The sequence below is a fragment of the Mus caroli genome, unplaced genomic scaffold (assembly GCF_978045245.1).
Source record: "Mus caroli unplaced genomic scaffold, Mus_caroli_1 scaffold_12, whole genome shotgun sequence".
Taxonomy (NCBI): domain Eukaryota; kingdom Metazoa; phylum Chordata; class Mammalia; order Rodentia; family Muridae; genus Mus; species Mus caroli.
In genome coordinates this window covers 38859141-38881351 of record NW_028227267.1, presented here as the reverse complement: position 1 = coordinate 38881351, position 22211 = coordinate 38859141, and the positions used below count along the sequence as shown (strand labels likewise).

General features: G+C 40.2%; 1 protein-coding gene across 1 annotated transcript; it reads right to left on the bottom strand.

The window, feature by feature from the left end:
• Positions 1-11934: 11934 nt before the first annotated feature.
• On the bottom strand, positions 11935-12492 carry Rnase9 (ribonuclease A family member 9 (inactive)). The gene has a single exon (XM_021182640.2). The coding sequence runs from the start codon at positions 12490-12492 to the stop codon at positions 11935-11937; it is 558 nt and encodes a 185-aa protein (XP_021038299.1).
• Positions 12493-22211: the final 9719 nt, after the last annotated feature.

The window sequence follows — 22211 nt, the reverse complement described above, 5'->3', positions numbered from 1 at the left end:
TGACACATGTGCATGCATGCATATGTATACTTGAAACTTTAAGATACCAGGTGCGGAACTGTTTATGATATACAGCACCAGGTGGCGCTAGTGTATCAGCCTTTAACTGGAACTGTGAAACAGCTTGGCTCTAACAGCATCTGTGTATCATGATTTCTTAATAAAGCTGAGTATGCTGGTACTGATGTATTGAAACTGTACTGAAAAGGCCAATACTTATAATTAAATCCCTGGATGGTGGAATATGATTAGCTTTTATATATTAATTCTTTTTACTCTTTAAAGTGAAAATTAGTATTTAAATGATGAAAAATAATATGTTTATATAAAAACAGTTGAATTCAAATTCATTGCTACAATAAATGTGCCTCAATATTTGAAGGGAAAAGAAATGAGGACAGCAAGGCACCATGCTTATTTCTCTGCTGCTATATTAAATTATTATTCCAAGTTATTATTGCAATCAGATTTATATCACACTAAAAATGAGATATACTTTCTTCATGTCCCTTCTTCACATTTAAAGACCTAGGCCCTTTGAATTGCTTTTAAAGACTGATAATTCCCACTATTCTGGGTAGTAATTATTAGTCAGTTGGACAAAGACTGGGGTTGTCTGGTAAGGCAGAGTCTCAGTTGAGAAACTGCTTCCCTCAGGTGGCCTGTGGGCATGTCTGTGGGAAATTTTCTTGATTAATGGTTGATGTGGGAAGGCCCCGCCCACTATGGGCAGTTCCATTCCTGGCAGGTGGTCCTGGGTTATACAGGAAGCCAAGTTGAGCAAGCCATGGAAGCAAGCCATTGACCAGTGCCCCCACCATGGCCTCTGTGTCAGTTCCTACCTTGGATTCTGTCTTGGCTTCCCTAGGTGATGGACTAACATGTAAGCTGAACAAACCACTTCTTCCTGAGCTGCTTTTGCTTGTAACTGGGTCTGGCTTTCAGTTATCATACTGGGGAGCGTGGCAGTATGCAGGTAGACATGGTACTGGAGAAGGAGTTGAGAGTTCTACATCTTTATCCACAGACAGTAAGGAGGGGACTGTCTATACTGGGTGGAACTTGAGCATATATATGACCTCAAAGCCAGCCTCCCCAGTGACACACTTCCTCCAATAAGACCATGCCTACTTCAACAAGGCCACACCTCCTAATAGTGCCACTCCCTATGGCCAAACATCCAAACACATGAGCTTATGGGGGTCATACCTACTTAAACCACCACCACATGCCATTTCTGTGCCATTTTCAGGATGGGTGGTGTGTGGTACGGTTCTTGGACTTGGCTATGTCTGCATGGTAATGTGCAGTTCCTGAACCTCCTGGGACTAGAAGAGAAACAAACAAACAAGCAGAACGTTCTTTTTGGTTTTTCAAGACAGGCTTTCACCATGGAGCCCTGGCTGCAAATAAGATATTTTTACTTAAATACATTTATTTGCATATTTATTTATTGTACATGTGCGTGTGCATGCTTGCATCACAGTACTGCTTAAGTATTCTTAGGGAGGTCAGAGAACAACTTGAAGGAGCTGGCTGTGTCTTTCCATAGTGGAGATTTTGAGGACTTAACTCTAGTCATAGGTTTGGTGGCCCGTACCTTTACCTGTTGGGCCAAACCTGGCTCAGATCTTCCTGTTTTAATAGGGAATTAAAATGATATGGATACACCTTAATGGTTTTTCTCATCTAACTTTTTATTTTCCAGGAGCAACTACAGAAATGTTGATGATTTTCCCTCATCAAGTTTGTGGTTTTTATTAACAGTGCAGCTATCATAAAATGTGTGTGTGTGTGTGTGTGTGTGTTATGAATTCTTTATGGTATATGGTAGCTAGACAGATATCAGCAGGCTTGAAAGTTGTCTTAGGGTTCTGTAGAGTCATGGAACTTATAGAGTGTCTCTCTATATTAAAAGAATTTATTAGAATGATTTACAAGCTTCAGCCCAATTAATCTAACAATGGGCAGCTGTGAATGGGAAATTCAAGTCTAGTAGTTGCTCAGTCCCAGGACGCTCGGTATTCCACCTGGTCTTCTGTATAAGCTGGAATTCTGAAGAAGTAGATTCCTACAAATGTGCTGGCAGGTAAGTGCAAGCAGGCCTTCCTTTTATCCATTCTCCTTATGTAGGCCTCCAGCAGAAGGTTTGGTCCAGATTAAATGTGTGTACCATCACCCCTAGACCTAAGCTGTCCTTAACTTGGAACTTGTTCTGTCCAAGGCTGGCCTTGAACTCAGAGATCTGTTTGCCTCCGACTTCTGGGATTAAAGGCATATGTCCCTTTGGTTAGGCCTAAGCTTTCCATGGCCACTATGCCTCAAGTTCTGGATCAAAAGCATGTGTCATCCCATGCCAAGATCCAGATCAAAAGCCTGTGCCTTCCAGCCTCAAGATCTGGATTATGGGGTGCCCTCCATTTCTGGATTGTAGTTCATCCCAGATGTAGTCAAGTTGACAACCAGGAATAGCCATCACAAAAGTCATTGAGGATGGACCTCTCCTTCATAGTTGGCCATAGACCCTGGTTTTCATTTCCATGCTAGTACTAGAAAGGAAAACAACATGGGGATGAAGCAATTGTTCAGCAGTGAAGAGCCCCTGCTGGCTTTCTAAAGGACTCTAATACAGTTCTCAAATAAATTTCACAGTACCCATATAGGTGACTGACAACCACCTGAAGCTCCAGCTCCAAGGAATCTGATGCCCCCTTCTGGCCTCTACAGGCACCTGCATTTACAAGCCCATAGACCCAAACATAAAAATAAACAATTTACTTTTTTTTTTTTAATATTACCAAAAAAGGGAAGCCTCATAACTGGCCCCTTAAGATTTGAGTCAGCACATAGAAAAGTTGAAGTTTCAGTGATTTGTTGAGGTCCATGAAGGCAAACCTACTTTTTCCTAGTAAAGGGAATAGATTCATAGTTCTGCCTTTGGCTCTGGGTAGAGAAACGACACTCTGATACTCACCACAGATTAGAACATAGCATACTCTTGTTTTGTCCCTGAAGAGCTAATCCATCTGGGCCTATCAATCACCTAGCTATGTGATCACCCTCTTGGGAAAGCTAATTTAACTGAAGACATGGCACAGAAATGGAAAGAATAACTGTAATATACTTATACCTTGCAGAAGTCCCTAGCTAAAGGACATTGCTTGCAGATCTTCAATTGCTAAAACTGCCTTCTTTTTTTGTTTTTGAGTATCAATTAAAAAAAGACCATAATTTTAATTTTATTTCCTTCTGTTGCCTTTTAAGAATTCAATCGTATGAGTTTTTTCAGAGTGTGATTCACAGAGGATGTCCTGCTGCCTGGCCACCACAGTATGAGAAATCTTTTGAAATGGTGTCCTGCTCTGTCAGTCGTCATTACCAGCCAGTTCCCCAGCTTCTATTTCTCTTAACTGGTGTGCCTACACCTCACTGCAGCTGTTTAGATTATTTGTTGAATTTCTGATTGCTGGTTCCCCTACAAGTTATTCTCTGGAGACTATGTCCAACAGTATCTACATATTGTTTGTCAATTTGAGCTCGCTTGGCTTGTAATTTTTTGATACAAGTTTTTGCTGTGTAGCCCAGGTTTCTGGTGCTGGGCCTTCGTGATACTGTAAAAATGTGCTCTACCATGGCCTTATGTCTAGCTCTCACCATGAAATTTTAACTCTACTGTCACCATCTTCAGAATACTGAGATCACAAGTATACATCACATATAGAGTAAAATAATTTTAGAGTGGTGTGCCTCCTTTTCATGTTTAGGGGCTATTGAAGAGTGACATAGATCTTTGATGATCTTTGAACTATTGTTTGAAGTAACTAAGCAGGTCTCTCTTTTCTTGTAGATGGTCAGGAGAAAAGGATGAGTGTGTGCATAAATGGGGCCAATCAGAGTATTCCATACCTCCTACAGTATCTTCCTAGCCTCATCAACTCCATCCTTTGATCATACTTGTGTTATCCCCTCAAAGGTACTTCAGGTTCTACCAGGGAGGCACAGGACCATTAATCGACACTTCTGGGCCCTCAGCCAGAGACAGAAGGCCCAGGGAAAACTTCAGGCCTGCCTTTCATCAAGATTTTTCTGTACACTAAACATGGAACTGTATTGAAAATGTGCTGATGCCAATAAGCAACTGTCAAATGTGTGCACAAGAGAAGGTTTAGGGTCTTTTCTTTCACTTAAAATTATTTTCTTCAAAATTTCACAAGTTTATCTTAATTTTAAAGATGGAAATTGATTGGTTAAAGCAAAATGTTAAGTTCATTGTTCTTAGTCTTCTAAATTTAACTCACTGGTTTTTTGAGGCAGGTTCTCATTATGGTAGTCTGAAATGCAGAAATCGGCCTGCCTCTGCTTCCCAAGTACTGGAATTAAAGATATGTATCACTATGACCAGCAAAGGTAGATTTTTAAATTGTTGCTTATTTTGTTGACAGGATCTCACTTGGTAGCTCTTAATTTACAAACTTTATTATTCAGTTCATTAATTTAGTAGACATCTGCCCACTGTCCAACTGTAAAAACTGCTTCCCTGATGAGAGCTGAGATCAGTACTAATGTATAGTATACACATAAAAATTTAGACGGCAGCTTGACACGATATCTCTTTAGAAAAACAGTAGTAAGTGTTTTGCCTGCATAAATGACTACCAAGGCGTAGCATAAGCTTGGAAAGGGGTTCTGAGAGAAGGGGTGTTTGAGAGAGGTGAAACATATGACTCGAATTCAAAATTGTGGGTTGCACGCTGCCTCCCTCTATTTTGCTTGAGACAGCTTTCCAGATTTCTCTATGTTCTGCTTGAGACATTTCTCCAAGAAGTTTCTGTTTGCTGTTCTAAAAATTCTCTGGAAAGCTTATCTCTTGCACATCAAAAACCCAATTTAATTTACATATTAATTCAGTTTTTACCCCAGGTTCCATTTTGATTATCTCATGAATCATCATCCCATGACCCCAAATGCCATGATTTTTAGGAGGGACAGCAAACATTTTTTTTTTTAACATTGCAAAGAAATTCAAAGCTCTGCTTGCCTCTGTTAAGCACAAACAGTAAGCTAGGTGGGTGAAATTAGCACTTTTACCACTGTTAGACCTAACTGTGCTCTGTCCCAAGCTGACCCTGAACTCAAGAATATGTCTACCCTTGTAAGTAAGGTGGGACATCCTGTGATTGCCTCTCCCTGAGTCTCTTTATCTCCTTCCTTAGTAGCTTTCTGACAAGTTGACTCATAGTTCAGCTGCCTCTGTTCCTTTAATCTGTGATGCTCTATATAATTCATATTGCATCCTTATATTTTATATAGCTGTGGAACCATATATTTTTGAACTCCAGTTTTTAGTGTTCTTTCCCACAGCTTTCAGGGCTGTCCTGAAGGTCCCAGTGTTTACACTTTTGCTAACGACCTAGACACACCATCAAATCCTAGACTCCTGCTGCTTCTCATTATCATGGGTTGTTAATGTTAACAGGGAGGACATTCCTCCGAGGAGGAATATGAAAATATGTTCATTATCATACAAACAAGCCATTTGCCCACAGCAACCACAGACACTTGTGGAGGCCCATGTCCTGTCAGCTCTGTTTCAGGGTCAGGAACCATGTCATGTTGTCCCTTACACATAGCCAAGCAAGACTCAACATATGGCTATGCACCACATGTATGCCTGGTGTCCAGGGAAACCAGAAGAGCATGTTGTATCCCTTCGAACTGCAGTTACAGACAGTTGTGAGCTATCATGTGGGGACTTGAACTTGGGTTCTCTTGAAGAGCAATCAGTGCTCTTAATCACTGTGCTATTTCTCCAGCCCCCAAACTCTTTAAAATTATGTTTTTGTTTGATTGGTTTTGGTTTTCCTGCATTTTGTTTTGTTTCTTTTTGTTTTGTGACATGGTATGTCTATGTAGTCTTGATGATCCTGCAACTCACACTGTAGACCAGGCTGGCCTCAACCTCAGAGAGCCAACTACCTCTGCCTCCTTAGCACTGGAATTAATGTTATTCACCACCACTGCCCAGCTTAAAATTATGGTTTTAAATTGAATTAAAGTATAGTAATTTTCCATGGAACTTTTCCTACATCTTTAATGTTGGTAGCTTTCTCTGCCACATTTGCCCTCCTCTTATCCTCATACCCCTACTGTCACATAAGCTTCCTTAGCCCTAGTATTCCCACTCTACTTTTATACCATGTGAGTTCTAACATCCCCATTTTCTGAAGGACTCTGTTTTCTCTTCTTCTTCTAATAGTTCTTTTTAGCCTCCTGGTCTTTACTGAAACTCCAGGTTACACATAATCTAGGAATTCAAAGTTGGATGAACATATAAGAGAGAGCATGCAGCGCTTGTCTGTCTTGGCTTTGACTACTTCACTCAGTTTCTCCTACTGTGGATCTGAAATATAAGTTGAAGTCAGATATTATGATAGGTCCGGCATTGTTTCTGCTTAAGATTGCTTTGATAATCAGGGTGTTTTTAATTTCCATATGAGTTTTGATATTCTTTTTCCTAGTTTTGTGAAAAATATTGGAATTTTGGACAGGATTGCACTGAATCTATACATTGTTGCTTAGCAATACTTGAATATTCGTGATGTTCTGCAATCCATGAGCATAATAGGTCTTCCCATTTACTTGTGTCTTCTTTCAACTTCTTCAGTATTTTTTTTAAGATTATTTATTTATTTATTTTATGTATGTGAGTACACAGTAGCTGTCTTCAGATACACCAGAAGAGGGCATCAGATCTCATTACAGATGGATGTGAGCCACCATGTGGTTGCTGGGAATTGAACTCAGAACCTCTGGAAGAGCAGTCAGTGCTCTTAACCGCTGAGCCACCCCTCCAGCCCCCAGTATTTTTAAAAATGTATTGTAGAGGTCTTTTCTTCCTTGGTTAGGTTTATCTTTTATATTTTTTGAAGGTGTTTTAAGTGGGATTTTCTCCCCCTTCTGATTTTTCCTCAGCACGTTCATTATCAGTATTTAGTGAAGCCATTGTTTTTTTGTATTTTGCTTTTGTGTTCTATTACTTCTTTGAAGTGTTTCTCATTTTTAAGAGTTTTCTGATTCAGTCTTTAGTGTCTCTTATCTCTGCATGTAGGATACTTTTAATTCTTTACATATTTGAGACACTTTTTTGTTTATTTGGCACAGCTTGTGTTAGATTCACTATAGTTATTGCAGAAGCTACTTACAGAGTTACCTGTCTAAGGTCTTCATTAGCTTGTTGAATTTTTATCATTATAAATCATCTCAAAAGTCCTAGAAAAGACTTCCAACAGGTGAGGTATTAGTAGTCTTGATGTTGATTTCTCTCTGAAAATTCAGTGTTGTAGTTTGGCCATTTGCCAGTAAATTTACTGTAAGAAATCACCAAAGGTTAAGGAGTGGAAATGTGTACTGTTGGTGCAACTGTGTTGGCAAAAGACAAGATTCTAAAGAGAACCATGTGTCCCTGCCTTCAGCTACTTCTGAGCCAACAATTCCCAAGAAATTGGGATTTCCATGGAAGTCTCCTGCTAGAAGAAAGAAAAGTCTGGAATCCGATGTCACCTCAAGGGAGATCTGGTCTCTGAGGAAGATCTCACCCTGCTCTGATGATTTACACCACACTGTAAGAGAGACTAGAGCCAATGGAATGGTGATGCTTGGACACATTGTGACCAGGACTGCTTGGTTATATGATTCTTTTTTGTTTGTTTGTTTAACCCTAATCTCATGTCACAATTCTGAAGATGGACAAGGTAGGCTACCCTATCTCTTTATTTCTTCATCTTCTCAATGTAGTTACAATGATTAATCTCTTTTCCCTGCCTTTCCCTAACACTGTCTATTTAATGAGCTGAACCTAGCTTATGATGGCTGCTGGAACCCACACTTTAATCCAAACCACTCTCTAAACTCTTTAGTCACTGGGAAAGGCTACCATGTCCATAGTCTAAGATCTGGGCCTAGTTCATTTTATCACTGCAGTCTTCCCTAAACTGTGGGGAACAGGCATTCTACAAGTGAGGTATGAATCGATGTTCAGTGTCCATTTATCTAAAATTAAATCATAAATGTTCCTCCAATATCTTAGTTTAGAATAGATTTTGACAAATATATCCCTCGTAAAATCTGCAATAACCTATTAAAACTGAAGTGGACCTGCTGGAACAAATGTGAAAAAAATAATTGGCTCATCAGAATATAAATATAAAGATTTAAAGATTTGTCATTATTCATCTGAATACTTAGAATACCATGACGTGGTAATGATTGAGAATAGAATGTGAAATAGCAGAAAAACCTAAAATGGCTTGGTTTCAATTGATAAATGCCCAGGCTGCAATACCAAAACACTTCGTAAAGTGGCAGCTTAATTTGACTTACTTAAAACCAGTGTATTTCAGTAAAACAGGAAAAGAGACTCTGAGACATTGGTAGTCTAAATGTTTGCTGTTTTTGAAATAAGAGTAGATAAATATGCTCCTGTGTTAACATTGTAAGTACCCTTGTTCTCTTAGGATGTATAAATGAATGCTTAGAAAACATGTACGTCTTTTAGAATCCTGGCATCAGGGAGCAGATATCCTCAAGTTGAAAATCTTATATTGGACACAGTTTATTTATTCCTTTGATGTGACAGGAGGCACTCCCAGGGGACTCTATGCTGATAGAGATACCTGCTTTGATCTCTTAAGGGGAACTTCATAGGGTTTACCAGCTTTTGTAATCTTCCAGCTGTAAAATCAGGAGGGGGATATGTACTCTCAAAGTCAGCGCAGATCAAAGAATGACTGTCCCAAATGGGATGAGTGAGTGATGTTTCTTTATTGACTAAAATGTCTAGTTTTGTATATCTCAAAGATATGAGAAATGTTTGTATTTCTCTTCTGTTTTTTATTTTATTTTGAGATAGGATCTAACCATGCAGCTAACACTAGCCTGAAACTCTACAGATTGGATTCAGACTTACCACAATCTTCCTTAGCCTCCCAAGTATACCTGACATTATAAATATAACCCACCAGAAGATGTTTTTAATTTTTTATTAATTAAATTAATGAATTCATTGAGACATAGTTTCATGTACCCCGTGTGGGCCTCAAAGTAATTGTATAATTAAAAAAACCCATCAGTTTCTGATCCTCTTATTCCTACCTGCTCTGTACTAGGATAACAGGCATGTGTCACCACTCCCAGTCTTATGCAGTGCTGGCAACTGAACCCAGAGTTTTTTTGCGTGCTCATCTAGTACTCTACCAAGCTATATACATTCTTAGCCCTTAAGAGATATATCCTAAAGACAGAAAATCGTATTAGAACAAACATACCTCATCCTTTTGTTGATCGTGAGTTGTTTGACTAAGAAGTGACTATGAATATCTTTAAACAAAAAAAGGGGGCAGGGAAGGAAGCTTTTACTTGAGGTTTTGTTGCTCTGGTTGCTGGAGACAGTCTCATTACGTAGATCCATTGGCATGCAACCCACTAAGCAGACCAGCCCCAGCTCACAGGTCCACCTGCCATGGCCTCCTGAGTACCTTGACTAAAGCCAAGCACCACCACATCCAGTCTTTGTTATTTTAAAGTTTTTGTGGCTTGAATATCAAATCTGGAGCATCATACTTGCCCAGAAAACATTTAGCCACTGAGACAAATTTCATCCCTGACTCCTTTATTGTAACCTAGTCCTAAAATGAACAAAATGACAGAGTACATGAAAATGCTCTGAGCCACTTATATAAAAATGGAAAAATATTCTATGAGATCTTGGGATTGTGGTAGAGATAATGCTGTGGTAAGGCTTACTGTTTGTCTTGATGTCATAAGAAATTATGATTAAAATAGCACCAAGAAGATTCACAGACAAGTTAATCCTACTGTGGAAAATTCTTGGTCCTATGAATTTTCATATCCTTCAGTGGACTGGGACCAGATAAAATTGTAAGTGAAATGGTTGTTGGTTAAAGGGATTATATTGCCTGATGCCTCTACTTTGTGGATAAGGAAAAGGATTGGCTTTATAAAGTATACATGCAGGATACTTGATGTATGGAAATGTGTAAAAGAACATACCTACAACCTGCATGAAGTTATCCTTAGAGTGGTCTTAATTCTCTCGAGGAGAAATGATCCCCCATTACACAATTATCTTTGAAATCCCAACTCTCTAATAGTGCTCCATTGATAGCAATTAGAACACATTTAAAGCACAATAGGCCTTGGTAAGGCATCCAGTGAATTGAGGCCAACTTCTGAATTTCTCATATTGTATACGTTCAAAAGAAAAAATCCATATAACCATAATTGCATTTCGTTTTTTCTTTTCTGTCTTGAGACTGAACACTCTATGAAGTCCCAGGAGTCCTGGAGCTTGCTATGTAGATAAAGCTGGCATTAAAGGCATGCATCACCATCCCTGGCCCCATTTCTTCTTTTTTTTTAAAGATTTATTTATTGATTGATTGATTGAATGATTGATTTGTTATATGTAAATACACTGTAGCTGTCTTCAGACACTCCAGAAGAGGGAGTCAGATCTCCTTATGGATGGTTGTAAGCCACCATGTGGTTGTGAGCCACCATGTGGTTGTGAGCCACCATGTGGTTGTGAGCCACCATGTGGTTGCTGGGATTTGAACTCCAGACCTTCGGAAGAGCAGTCGGATGCTCTTACCCACTGGCCATCTCACTAGCCCCCGGGCCCCATCTCTATAGGTATTTTTAAAAGGTATTTGGATAAGATTGGGAATTCTGGAGTGGGGGCTATATGACTCTCTTTATGCCTCAATAGTGCTATACTATACTCCTATAAATATGATTGTGTATACATTGAAAAATTCAAAGAATCCATGATGTCATCATGGCCCAGATGAAATCGTTCACAGCATATAACAACAGGCCAGCCACGTGTAGAATTTTTGCAGCTCACTGTCAAGGCTGAATTGTAGTATAAGGGTGTCACAAAGGTTCAAAAGAGCTCATGAGGACGTTTACTTATTTAACATCACAGTCAAAAGCCTCCCAGGTAAGGCTTTTGGAAGCAAGGTTTCCCTGTGCCTTTCTCTTTAGAGAATGAAAATAACTGCCAGACTGAGGCCTTAATTTACCAATTAATGGGAAAGTCTTGGCAAAGGCTTATGTCTGAGCTCTAGCAAGGTGTGGGGCCTCTCACACACACTGACAACTGGAAAGAGGTCTGGGGGGTGAGGGGTGGCTATGTACTCAGTAAAGGTTTTTATCTTGAGTCCCTCTTTGCCTGGATTTCCTCATTCATGGTACTAGGTATTGTGTTAAATGTAAAGAATGTGAAAGGTGAACTACATATTAACACAACACTGGAAAGATGCACTCACTGCGTTCAAGTCTGAAAGAAGTTGTTAATGTAAAAATCCATCCAGCCCTAGAAACCCCTACAGGCACCACAGAGTCAGCCACTGAGTGAAGAAGCATTTATTTTTTCATGCTGAACCAGGAAAATCACATGAAAATTTGGATGATCTTCAGACAGCTATTCCAAAGCATGCTTTTTAAAAAAAAAAATTTATGTATTTGTTTGTTTGATTGATTATGCAAGGGTTTTGCCTGGTTGCACAGACAAGCCTCAAGCTTAGGAACTTCTGCTTAGCTTCCAAAGTGCTGACGGCATTAACCTGAACTCGCACACCCAGCCTCCTGCTTCTCTTCATGCTTGACATCTGTTTGCTGGAGACTTATTGTCATGGCTCATTCTGTAACCTTTATGAAAACACCTGTTAGAGTTATGTGATCATAGCCCATGCCGACATTCATTGCTTTGGGGACGGAAAAGGAAAGCGGTGCATGATCAGAGGGAATAGACCCAAACTACCATTCTCAGGGTGAGCTACTCCCACATGTAACTGCTCAGAGAAACCTAGAATGTTGGGGGTGGGGAGAGACATACTTCTGGTGTCCAATGCTTTACTGCTCCTTGGGTAGTGACATATTATATATACGGTTAGGAATAAAAATTTTGAATTCTTCATCCCATTGACAGGAGACAACTGGATAACCAATCATGAGGATGGTTTTATATGTGCAGTTTATCATTTGCTGTCCTGTTTCTAAAACACACCGCACTCCCTCGATTAGATTCATGCTTCTTCTGCAAGATTTAACGCCATTCTTACATTGCACTTCTTCACCATCACAGGCTTTTACTAGCTCACCATAGGACACTCCTGCAATGTAGTGTTCTGGGTAACAGCGCCCCTTATAGTGAATGTTTTTAGTCCTGAGTTCAGCGTTGCAGTAATCGTAGACATCGAAAGGTCGGTCACCAATGGTGATCATTTCTATGATTCTTTTTACGGTAGGTGGTTTGGTGGGCCCTGTACTCTCATATTCCCTAAGTAAGTCACGTAGTTCTGGGTCTAGTTCATATTCCCCAAAATCCCAATAGTTCCCCTGAAGCTTCGGTGGCAGCAGCAGCAGCAGCAATGGCAAAGGCCATGCGAACTTGATGACCAAAGGCTTCATTTTTTGCCTGCGGAAACAAAAGTTGTATGTGAATAGAGACATTCTATTAGGATGGAATGTTTCTTCCTATTTCCACACAGAGACCACATTTACTAACTTTTACTGTTTGGCACTCTGAGTATGTAGCTCATTGAAAAAGTGTTAGACTTGAGACTTCAGAAATTATTTGAAGAGCTTCAAATAATGTTGACTCTAAAATAAGTGTGTTAGTATTGAGTAGCAGATAAAGGAGGAAATGTGAAAGGAAGAGACAGAGCTAGAGGAGAGTGGGAAGAAATGAGGGGATATGGGGGGCAGTGGAGGTGGGAAGGAAATCAGCAAAAAGGGTTGAGAAAGGGTGTAGAGAGGGCAGACCACACCCACAGTGAAAAAAGAGAGTGGCTCTCTGGAGGACCTCTCCTGTTCTGTCTAAAACAAACACCTTTTTCCCACTTCCAGAAATTAATAATTTGTCCAGAAATGATCCAGCCTCCTCTTTTTGATCTTTCTCTGATGAGAAACACTGTCCATCTCAGGCCTTCACTCTCTTCTTGCTCACATCTGGCCAAAGATGTCTTGAAGAAGAGGCCAAGGAAGGCCAGCAGCGGTGCAGCAGACATACACTGAGCTGGCTCCTTGGCTGACTCTATTTCTGCTTCAATGCCAACTGCAATGTCTATTTTAAGGCCCTTCTCTGTGTTTTGCCCACATCACACCACTCTTCTCCAAAGTCCTTCATCTCCTGTCTACTGCTTTCCTTGGTGCTTCCTTCCGCCCCTGAGGTAATCTTTATCGTTCCTGTTTTAATTGTATCCTCACCCCCCAAACTCACTCCAGTTCACATCACTGTTTATAGCTATGCTGACCTCAACAGTAGAGAATTCAGTTATTGCATTATTTGGATTTCTCTACATCTCTTCACCCCATAGTCTGCTGTTTCTATGTATAGGTCTTTACAAGTTTATGAGCAAATGTCTTTGCCGATGACATAAGATACAAGATAATTTTAAAGGAAAATATTGCATGATGTCTGTCATGAAACCTTCCTGGTTAATTGTGATACATTTTAAAGATCTTTCTATAGGAAACTGAGGAGTGACAACATCTATCCATTGGACGATTCCCATTTGCTAAAATAAGCAACAAAGCCTAGTCTACAAACCAGTTTAGAGACCAGTCTTTTGTAGAGAACTTCTAGACCCAGTTGTCTTGTGTATTCCTATCCCAAATAGGACTGTTTTTCATTAATTCTCCAAGATCTTTCTCTCAGTGGAAAGCAAGGACCTTCTCTCTACTTGAAGTAGGCTTCTGAGACAGAATTTGCACGTGGCTTCCTACCTCAATTGTACCCTTTGTTATCTATTGTTTCAGAGAAAGAGTGGATTGCTTTACTTAGAACTTGACAGCAGAGATGCGAGTCTTCAGTGAGAATAAATCATTCTGAGTTAGGAAGAGGGAGTGAATCTGAGCAGCTCATAAGTACATTGTTGAAGTGAATTTAAATCTTAAAACAGTAACACAGATAGTAGTATAAGAAGTTGTACACGTCTTACCATAAGCTATGACAAAGACTTCCTATATATTTCCAACATTGGAACAGCCAAAGAATGGAAGTTCTGTTTACTTTTTATTATCAGCATCTTCTCACTCCCCTCATGGCAACTATAGCAACCAAGAAACTCTAGCCCATGTGTAAGATAAGTAGGAAGACAGTTGTGGCTAATTGCAGATTTGGATTCTTATCTTATCCATTAGGAAAGGCCACAGAAATTTATAGAGAGAGTCAGAAGATGGGGGCACACAGTGGAAAATGGAGTGACTAGGAAAGTTAAGCACAGAGGTACAGAGGGAGGAAAAGAAGTTGTATTTCAAACTGGTGGTGTTGAGTGGTCCTTCTACGTGAACATATACCCTCCCTCACATAATTTTTTCATACCTCCATCAATATCACCCTGTGAGAACCAGAGAGTTCAATTCAAAACTCTGCAGTGAGAACACAGAGCATCTGGGGCATCTTGAGCAAGAGTGAGCAAATCAACAGACACATGATCAATGGAGTCCAGGTGTACCCACTCACCGAGTGAGAACTCAGCAACCAAGTGGCCTTCAACAAATCTATCGCATTACAGTTTCTATACGTTTCAAACCTGGGAGTGTCTAGGTAACAGGGAAAGAAATCATTATCAGGTTATCTTAAACACCAGAGAGCCTCGACTGACTCACAGAAGAGGGATGTCCAAGGGGCACTGGAGGAGGAAGCTAAAACTCTTCACCAGACTCTTGCCACCGTCTCCTCTCCACTTCTTTGTAGAACAAAAATGCTCCTCTACGGGCGCTCTGTGGAATGGCAGGGCCAGGCACTGTCACTTTTGTACCCTCTTCTAGGGTCACAGTGTTCCCGCTGTGCAGTCTTCCCCCACCTTCTTTCATCAAGGAAACTCACTCTTCTGATTGGCCTTGCCTCTGCCACTTGAGTAAATTGGCAATGTGGGGGTTTCTCACTGGTCAGCCATGCTCTTCTTGAAGAAAGAAAAGCAAAACCATGAAGAAAAGCCTAATAGAACTTTAAATTGTTGACAAAAGCGCTGCTGGTACTGAGCAGAAAACCAGTGAGGGCCATGGGCATTTGAGTGGGTGAAGTCAGAAAGCTGAACTCTGTCAACTTCATAGTTTTAATTATTATTGCATTTTAATTGTGTATGGGCGCATGCGATCCATGGTGACATGTAGAGGTCAGAGGATGACTTTCGGGAGTTGCTTCTCATTTTCTGTCATGTAGATTCCAGGAATTGAAATGAGCTCCTCAGGCTTGGCAAAGAGTACCCTGACCCACTGAGCCATCTTACCAGCCCTATGTCCCCATCTTTTCCTTATCTCACCATCTTATTCAGTGGAAATATAGATTGCATACCAGAAAAGAAAGAGGTTTTTTTGTTTTTGTTTTTTCAAGATAGGGTTTCTCTGTGTAGCCCTGGCTGTCCTGGAACTCACTCTGTAGACCAGGCTGGCCTCAAACTCAGAGATCTGCCTGCCTCTTCCTCCCAAATTCTGGGATTAAAGGTGTGTGCTACCACTGCCCAACAAGAAAGAGATCTTAATAAAGTTTTATTTATGAATGAATTATTTATTGCTAATTTCTTCTTTTTCCTCAAGATTTATTTATTTTATCTTATATATGTGAGTACACCGTCACTGTCTTCAGACACACTAGAAGAGGGCACCAGATCCCATTACAGATGGTTGTGAGCCACCATGTGATTGCTGGGAATTGAACTCAGCACCTCTGGAAGAGCAGTCGGGTGCTCTTACCCACTGAGCCATCTCACCAGCCCACAATATACTTTTAAGATCCCAAGCATTCCTGGTTAATTTTTGTAAGGAAATTCCAGGTTTTAATTGCACCAAATGGATTATTTTCTCAAATATTTTGAAGCAATGTTTGTCTTAAACATTCACCTCAAAACCTAAATGAGGACAAAGGCCGCACTGAGTGAAGAAAATCGGAACAGCCTGAGTCCAGAGTGGATAGCCAGGAGGTCAAACACATTGTTAACTCAGTTCACAGCACTTCTTCCTCTAAGGTGAAGGCTAAGTGCTTGAGCTTATGAGACATGCAGAATAAACCTACAAGAAACAAAAATTCTCATTAATTGAAAGTCAACTTTCAAACATAAGTACAGAGTAATTTTCATATCTCACTTTGGAACAATGAAGTCATTCCAGCACAGAGATGGCAAAATCTCTTCACATGTGTCCTGGTTTTTTGCAAATTAATTTTCACTAATGCTTTGTCTAGCTTTTTAAAGCACAAGGCTATATAAAAATGTAACAGATAGTGATAAGTAGAAACCTGCTACATTTTTCTGTGAGTCATTGTGACCCCAGACGATGTAGACTTCTTATTCAACCCCTAGCTATGGTTTGCTTTCTATTCTCTTTCCCTTCTGAAGTCAAAGATGGAATAAAGATGAAATATGTAATGTGTAAGGTTAAAATTCTGACAAATTAGGGTTTTGGTTAAATAAGGTAGATGAAGACAAAATACTATAAATCTCCATACCTCACACAACACACACATACATCCCACACAGACACAGATATACTTACATAAACTGCGCACAGACACACACAAGGCACCATATGAATTCCTCAACTTACATAGCTGTCTTAGTCAGGGTTTCTATTCCTGCACAAACATGATGACCAAGAAGCAAGTTGGGGAGGAAAGGGTTTATTCAGCTTACTCTTCCACATTGCTGTTCATCACTGAAGGAAGTCAGGACTGGAACTCAAGCAGGTCAGGAAGCAGGAGCTGAGCAGAGGCCACGGAGGGATGTTCTTTACTGGCTTGCTTCCCCTGGCTTGCTCAGCCTGCTCTCTTATAGAACCCAAGACTACCAGCCCAGAGATGGCACCACCCACAAGGGGCCTTTCCCCCTTGATCACTAATTGAGAAAATGCCTTACAGTTGGATCTCATGGAGGCATTTCCTCAACTGAAGCTCCTTTCTCTGTGATAACTCCAGCTGTGTCAAGTTGACACAAAATTAGCCAGTACACATAGCATAGGAAGTAAAGTAATTTTCAAAGATAAAAATTGTTTTTTTTAAGAACAAAACAAAATCTTTTTCATAATTTGAGGTAAGACATATCCTTACTACATAAGACAGAAAGCTTAAGCATAAAATAACCTACGGTGGCTGATCGTTCACTTTTAAGGATGGAATCATACCTCTCTGGATACACAACATCACATCAGAAAGAAAGGGCAAACCCAGCAAATATTCTAACAGCCAATGGATGGCAAAAAAGGAAACTCAAGACCAGCATGAGCTTGCAACTGTGTGTACAGTGTACTATTACTTCTCAATTTAGAGAAAAGGCAGTTAGTAGCCGTGTGTATGTGTGTGAATATACGTTTATGTGTATGTATGTGCCACTTGTGTGTGCATATGTGCATAAATGTATGTGTTTAAGTGTGTGCCCATGCCTGTATGTGTGTGAATGTGTGTGTATATGTCTTTGTGCATGCAAATGTGTGTATGTAACTTGAAAGTAAAAATACAGCTAATGAGACAGGTTTTGTCGACATAAAAACAGCATGGGAGATAGTTATGGTTATGAAAATATTCGATTTCAGAAATGTTTCTCATATTCTTGGTTGTATCCAGGTAAATATCTAGGTTTTCATACAATATTGCAGATTTGCATCATGCTATCATTAGTTAAACTGAATTAAAGGTACAGAGGTACTCTGCATTATTTCCTACAAATGCATGAAAATAATAACCTTAAAATAGTTTTTTTTAAAGAAAAGGCATTATATAACTGTATGGGTCTAATATCATATCATCTCAAAATTACAGAAATATAGAGATAGAGAACAAACTAGTCCAGCATGAGACAGTTCTTCAGCACTAATGGAGCACATATGCACACACTCACACATACATAAGACACACACACAGAGGCACACACACACAGAGGCACACACATACATGCATACAAACACGGACGCACTCGACATACATATACAGATAAACACATGAGCTCATACAAAACATGATGAAATGTGATTAAGGTCTGTAGTCTGCTCAACAGTATTATTTGATTTTATGCTGAAGTATTGTAAACTGTTTTTCTGGGGGAAGGAGAGAGAATAAAAAATATAATTTTATAGCCAGCTATGAATTTATTATTATTTTAAAAGTAAAAGATTTCTAAAAAGCAAATCAGTAGATCTTTATATTGACACAGAAAGACCATCAGGACTGTTGGAAAACAACTCTCAGAATTAAATCTAGAATGTGATCTCATTTATATTTAAATTTCTGTGCACACGCACACACACATATACACAAACCTGTGAATATATTGGTTCTCCACTGAGAAATGAGTATGGCAGATATGTTGATTGAACTCCGTGATTTGGTAATATTCGGGACAATATTCAAAACAATATTACAATAAGCAGGAACTAATAGGAAAAGATTGTTCTGGGCAGAGAACAGGCTCAGTGTTTGAAGTCTTTGCTGTGTGACCTGGACAGCCTGAGTTCAAATCCCCAGAAATCACATATGAAGCTGGGCTTTGGGTGTTTGCCCTGTAACCCCCAGTTGTGGGGCTGGAGATGGGCAGAGCCCAGGGACTCACTGATCAGTCAGTCTAGCCTCAGATTTGGTGAGAGACCGTGTGCCAAAAGAAGGCCTGAAAGCGGAAAGGGACTTATTGATAAGACGACGTCCTGCAGAAGAGGGAATGGGATGAAGGGGAAGAAGTTGTGAAAACCACTAAAATTCATAAAGATATGAAACAGCCACCACAATAGGAAATATTAAAACCAGGGGAGAATGGAGAAACATGCCCAACCCTCTACCGTTCACACGTGTGTGCACATGCCCCTACATCTCCCGCACACTCACAATAGGACAGACTGCTGTGAGGGAAAGCACTTGACTGGGTGGGTGGCATTGATGTTTTATGAAAGTTAATTTTCCATAATTCATGTAAAAATGAATGTGCGGTATGGATACACTGATTTACATCAGTTGAAAAAAACCTACTAACAATATACATAAGAGAAAGAATCAGGATGGGTCTCCGACAAGCATTATGACATAAACAACCAGCAGATGCCGAATGTATCTGATATGTCATCTAAAGTAAAGCTGCACATAGAAAGCTCTCTTATCTAGATGACTTTAACTGCGAGCAGAAGGCCCGAATGTAGACCTCAGCATTGTATGGGCTGGTGGCCAGGACTGAGTGAAAAAGGAGAGAAGGAGTTGGGCATCAGTAGTCTGTGCTCTTTCTTCACTGATATGTTATACTCTAAAGCTGTAAGCCAAAATAAATCCTTTCTCAGACAGACAGACCAACAGACAGACACAGAGGGGTGTAGGGAGACAGAGAGACAGAGACAGAGAGAGGTTGCACTGTAACATTCCCATGGGCTTATCTAATTGTGTTTGCTTGAAGGGCAGGACAGAGAGAGCTTTCCCTAGGTCCTGGCCATTCAATCAACACTGTTTATTGCTCCTGGAAACAGAGAAGAAAGCTGGGATGAAAGTGGAGTGTGTCTAGGGTCTGATAATGTTCTAAATGCTAAGAGTGTTTGGATACAGGAAAACCAGGGTCCAAAGCCGAGGGCTGAAAGCTTGAGAGAATGACCAGCATGAAGAGAATTCATGCTTTAGCCGAATACTACTAACTGATTAGAAGTAACAACGCGTCCACAAGTGGGTATCAAATGCGGTATGTAAATGAAAGAAATCAGCATAAGGAGTCCACAACTGGGTAATCACAGTTTCCGTAATCGATAAGTCAAAGATATATCGATATTAGAGACCGTGATTGACAGGATGTGGACAATTGGACCAGGGGTGTCAGGATGAAAAGCACATCTGCTTACTATGGGCTGCTGCAGTGTGGACACATAACATCTGTGCATCAGAACTCAAAAGGAACCTGCGCATCTATAAAGCTTACAAATTAATCCTTAGAGTTAAGGCCATAGCAAGATGCAGAGAACCCCCTAAACTTACTTTACAGATATTTGAGTGATCTCATAGAAGAGAGTGTAGAGGCAGTACTAAGAAGTCACTAGGTTTGACTGAAAGGATCCCTCAAAGCTAAATCTGAAGGCACGGAATGTTTTAAATAAGCCTTAGCGTATAACACCACTCCGATTGTAAATATCCACGAGTGCACAATGATATACACAAATTCTTGAATAAATAAATGGTTAGTTATTACTCTTTCAAGTAGATAAAACATAATTATACCCATGCAGGCGTGCTTCCTCCTAAAAGTACCTACGGAAACAGTCATAGAAAGTAAGAGGCAGCTTTATAGTGGAAGGAAAAGATGCTGCATAAGTCAGAAAGTTGCATACAGGCTTCCTTTAAATGTTCCCATATTAACCTTGTCCAATTTTTCTCTATGACTATTATTCTATCACTATCTTTATTTTCTTGCCCAGATTATACATGTCACTCAGACCCACAATCTATCTTTCTTTCTTTGAACCTAATGTGTCTATAGAATAAGATTAATGATGTGCAAACATTACTCCTTTTCACATAGTTACTGTAAAACCTTTAAATTATTTTTTCATGACCCTTCTGTTAGTTCCTCTGACTACTGTTACAGATTTCCACAAATGTGTTGCCTTAAAATAACAGAACACAAATTGGGCCAGGTGGTGGTGACACATGCCCTTAATGCCAGCACTCAAGAGGCAGAGGCAGGCAAATCTCTGAGTTAGAAGCTAGATGTATCTAGAGTGAGCTCCAGGATAGCCTGGGCTACATGGAAAAACCCTGTTTTGAAAAACAAACAAAAAACACATTGATTTTTTTCCCACAGTTCTGGAAGACCAGAGTCTAAAATCCACATTACTGGGTCCAGTGAGATGTTTCGGAGGGAAAGAAAAAGAGACTGGCTCTCTGAGTTCATGCATGCTTGGTAGCAGAAGGCATTGTAATGGCAATAGAAGCCATAGTGAACATCGTAGTGTGTGCACTGTCACGAGTGGACAAAGAGAAAATTGGGGCCTGGTCTGCACATTATGCAGGTACCACCCAGATTGGACAGCTGCCGCATTACCACTCCTTTCCGGAACAGCCCTGCAAGACACCAGTGAAGAAAAGTCTGCAGAGTGGACCAAACGTCAGGCAGCATGCGTGGTCACACATTCTGTCTGGAAGGAGGAAAGACTAGACGTGGAATTGGTCACTGAATCACCTGGGAGATTGCCTCTGAGATCCTGTCAGAATTATCTTGATTACATTGATGTGGGAAAAGCCATCTTAATTGCTGGCAGGACTAGTCTCAGGGTGGAGAATCCTCAGCAGTCAAGAAGGGGAAAGCGAGTTGAGCTCTGCAAAGTGTACAATCTGTTTCCTGCTCCTGGGAGCTGCTTCAAGCCTTAGACACTCGACTCATCTAACTTGGGTTAAAATAAAACCTTTCCCCTCCAACGGCTTTTGTCAGGATATTTTGTTAACACATCAAGAACAGGAACTAACACAACTGCGTTGTCCACGTTCAAAGCCAGCATTACCTCACTTCTGTCCCTCTCTGCCTTCTCCTGTAGCCAAATCTGTCTCTTGCATTTATGACCAAAACAAAACAAAAATAGTTTTCTCCAGGGCTGACTTGACCCTCCATTATAAATGAATGATGTGGAAATAAAGTTACTCACATATGAACTAAATACGAAGCAAGAAGAGACAGTTTTGTAGGATGAACTGGTGGAAAATCAACTCTTATGATTGGAGAGTGAGTGTAGTGTAGTATCAGACCTGCCACATGAAAGTAACCTAAGAATGGGTTCACTGAGCACAGCATCCAAGCTGTATCCTCAGTTATCCTTCAGGACCCAGGCTTTTCCTTAAATCACTTTCCTCTTACTGCCAAATGCTAATTGAGCTCTGCTTACGTACCAGCTTAACCAAAGTAACAGTGAACCGAGAGCACTGTTTAAGCAGCCACTAGGCTGACAAGAGAATCCAGCTCAAAAGCCCCCAAATGTCAAGTGTGGTTAGATTGGTCTACATTGGTTAACTGTCAGCATATTGTATTTTCAATAGAATGAGAATTCTGTATCAGTATAAAAATATTGGGAATATCCACACATAATGAGCCATGTGCTGCAAGAAAAAGCATTTAGCAACATAGCATTCATTTGCACACGTTTATTTCAAATAAAACTGTTTAAAAAAAGAGAGTTGCCTTGGG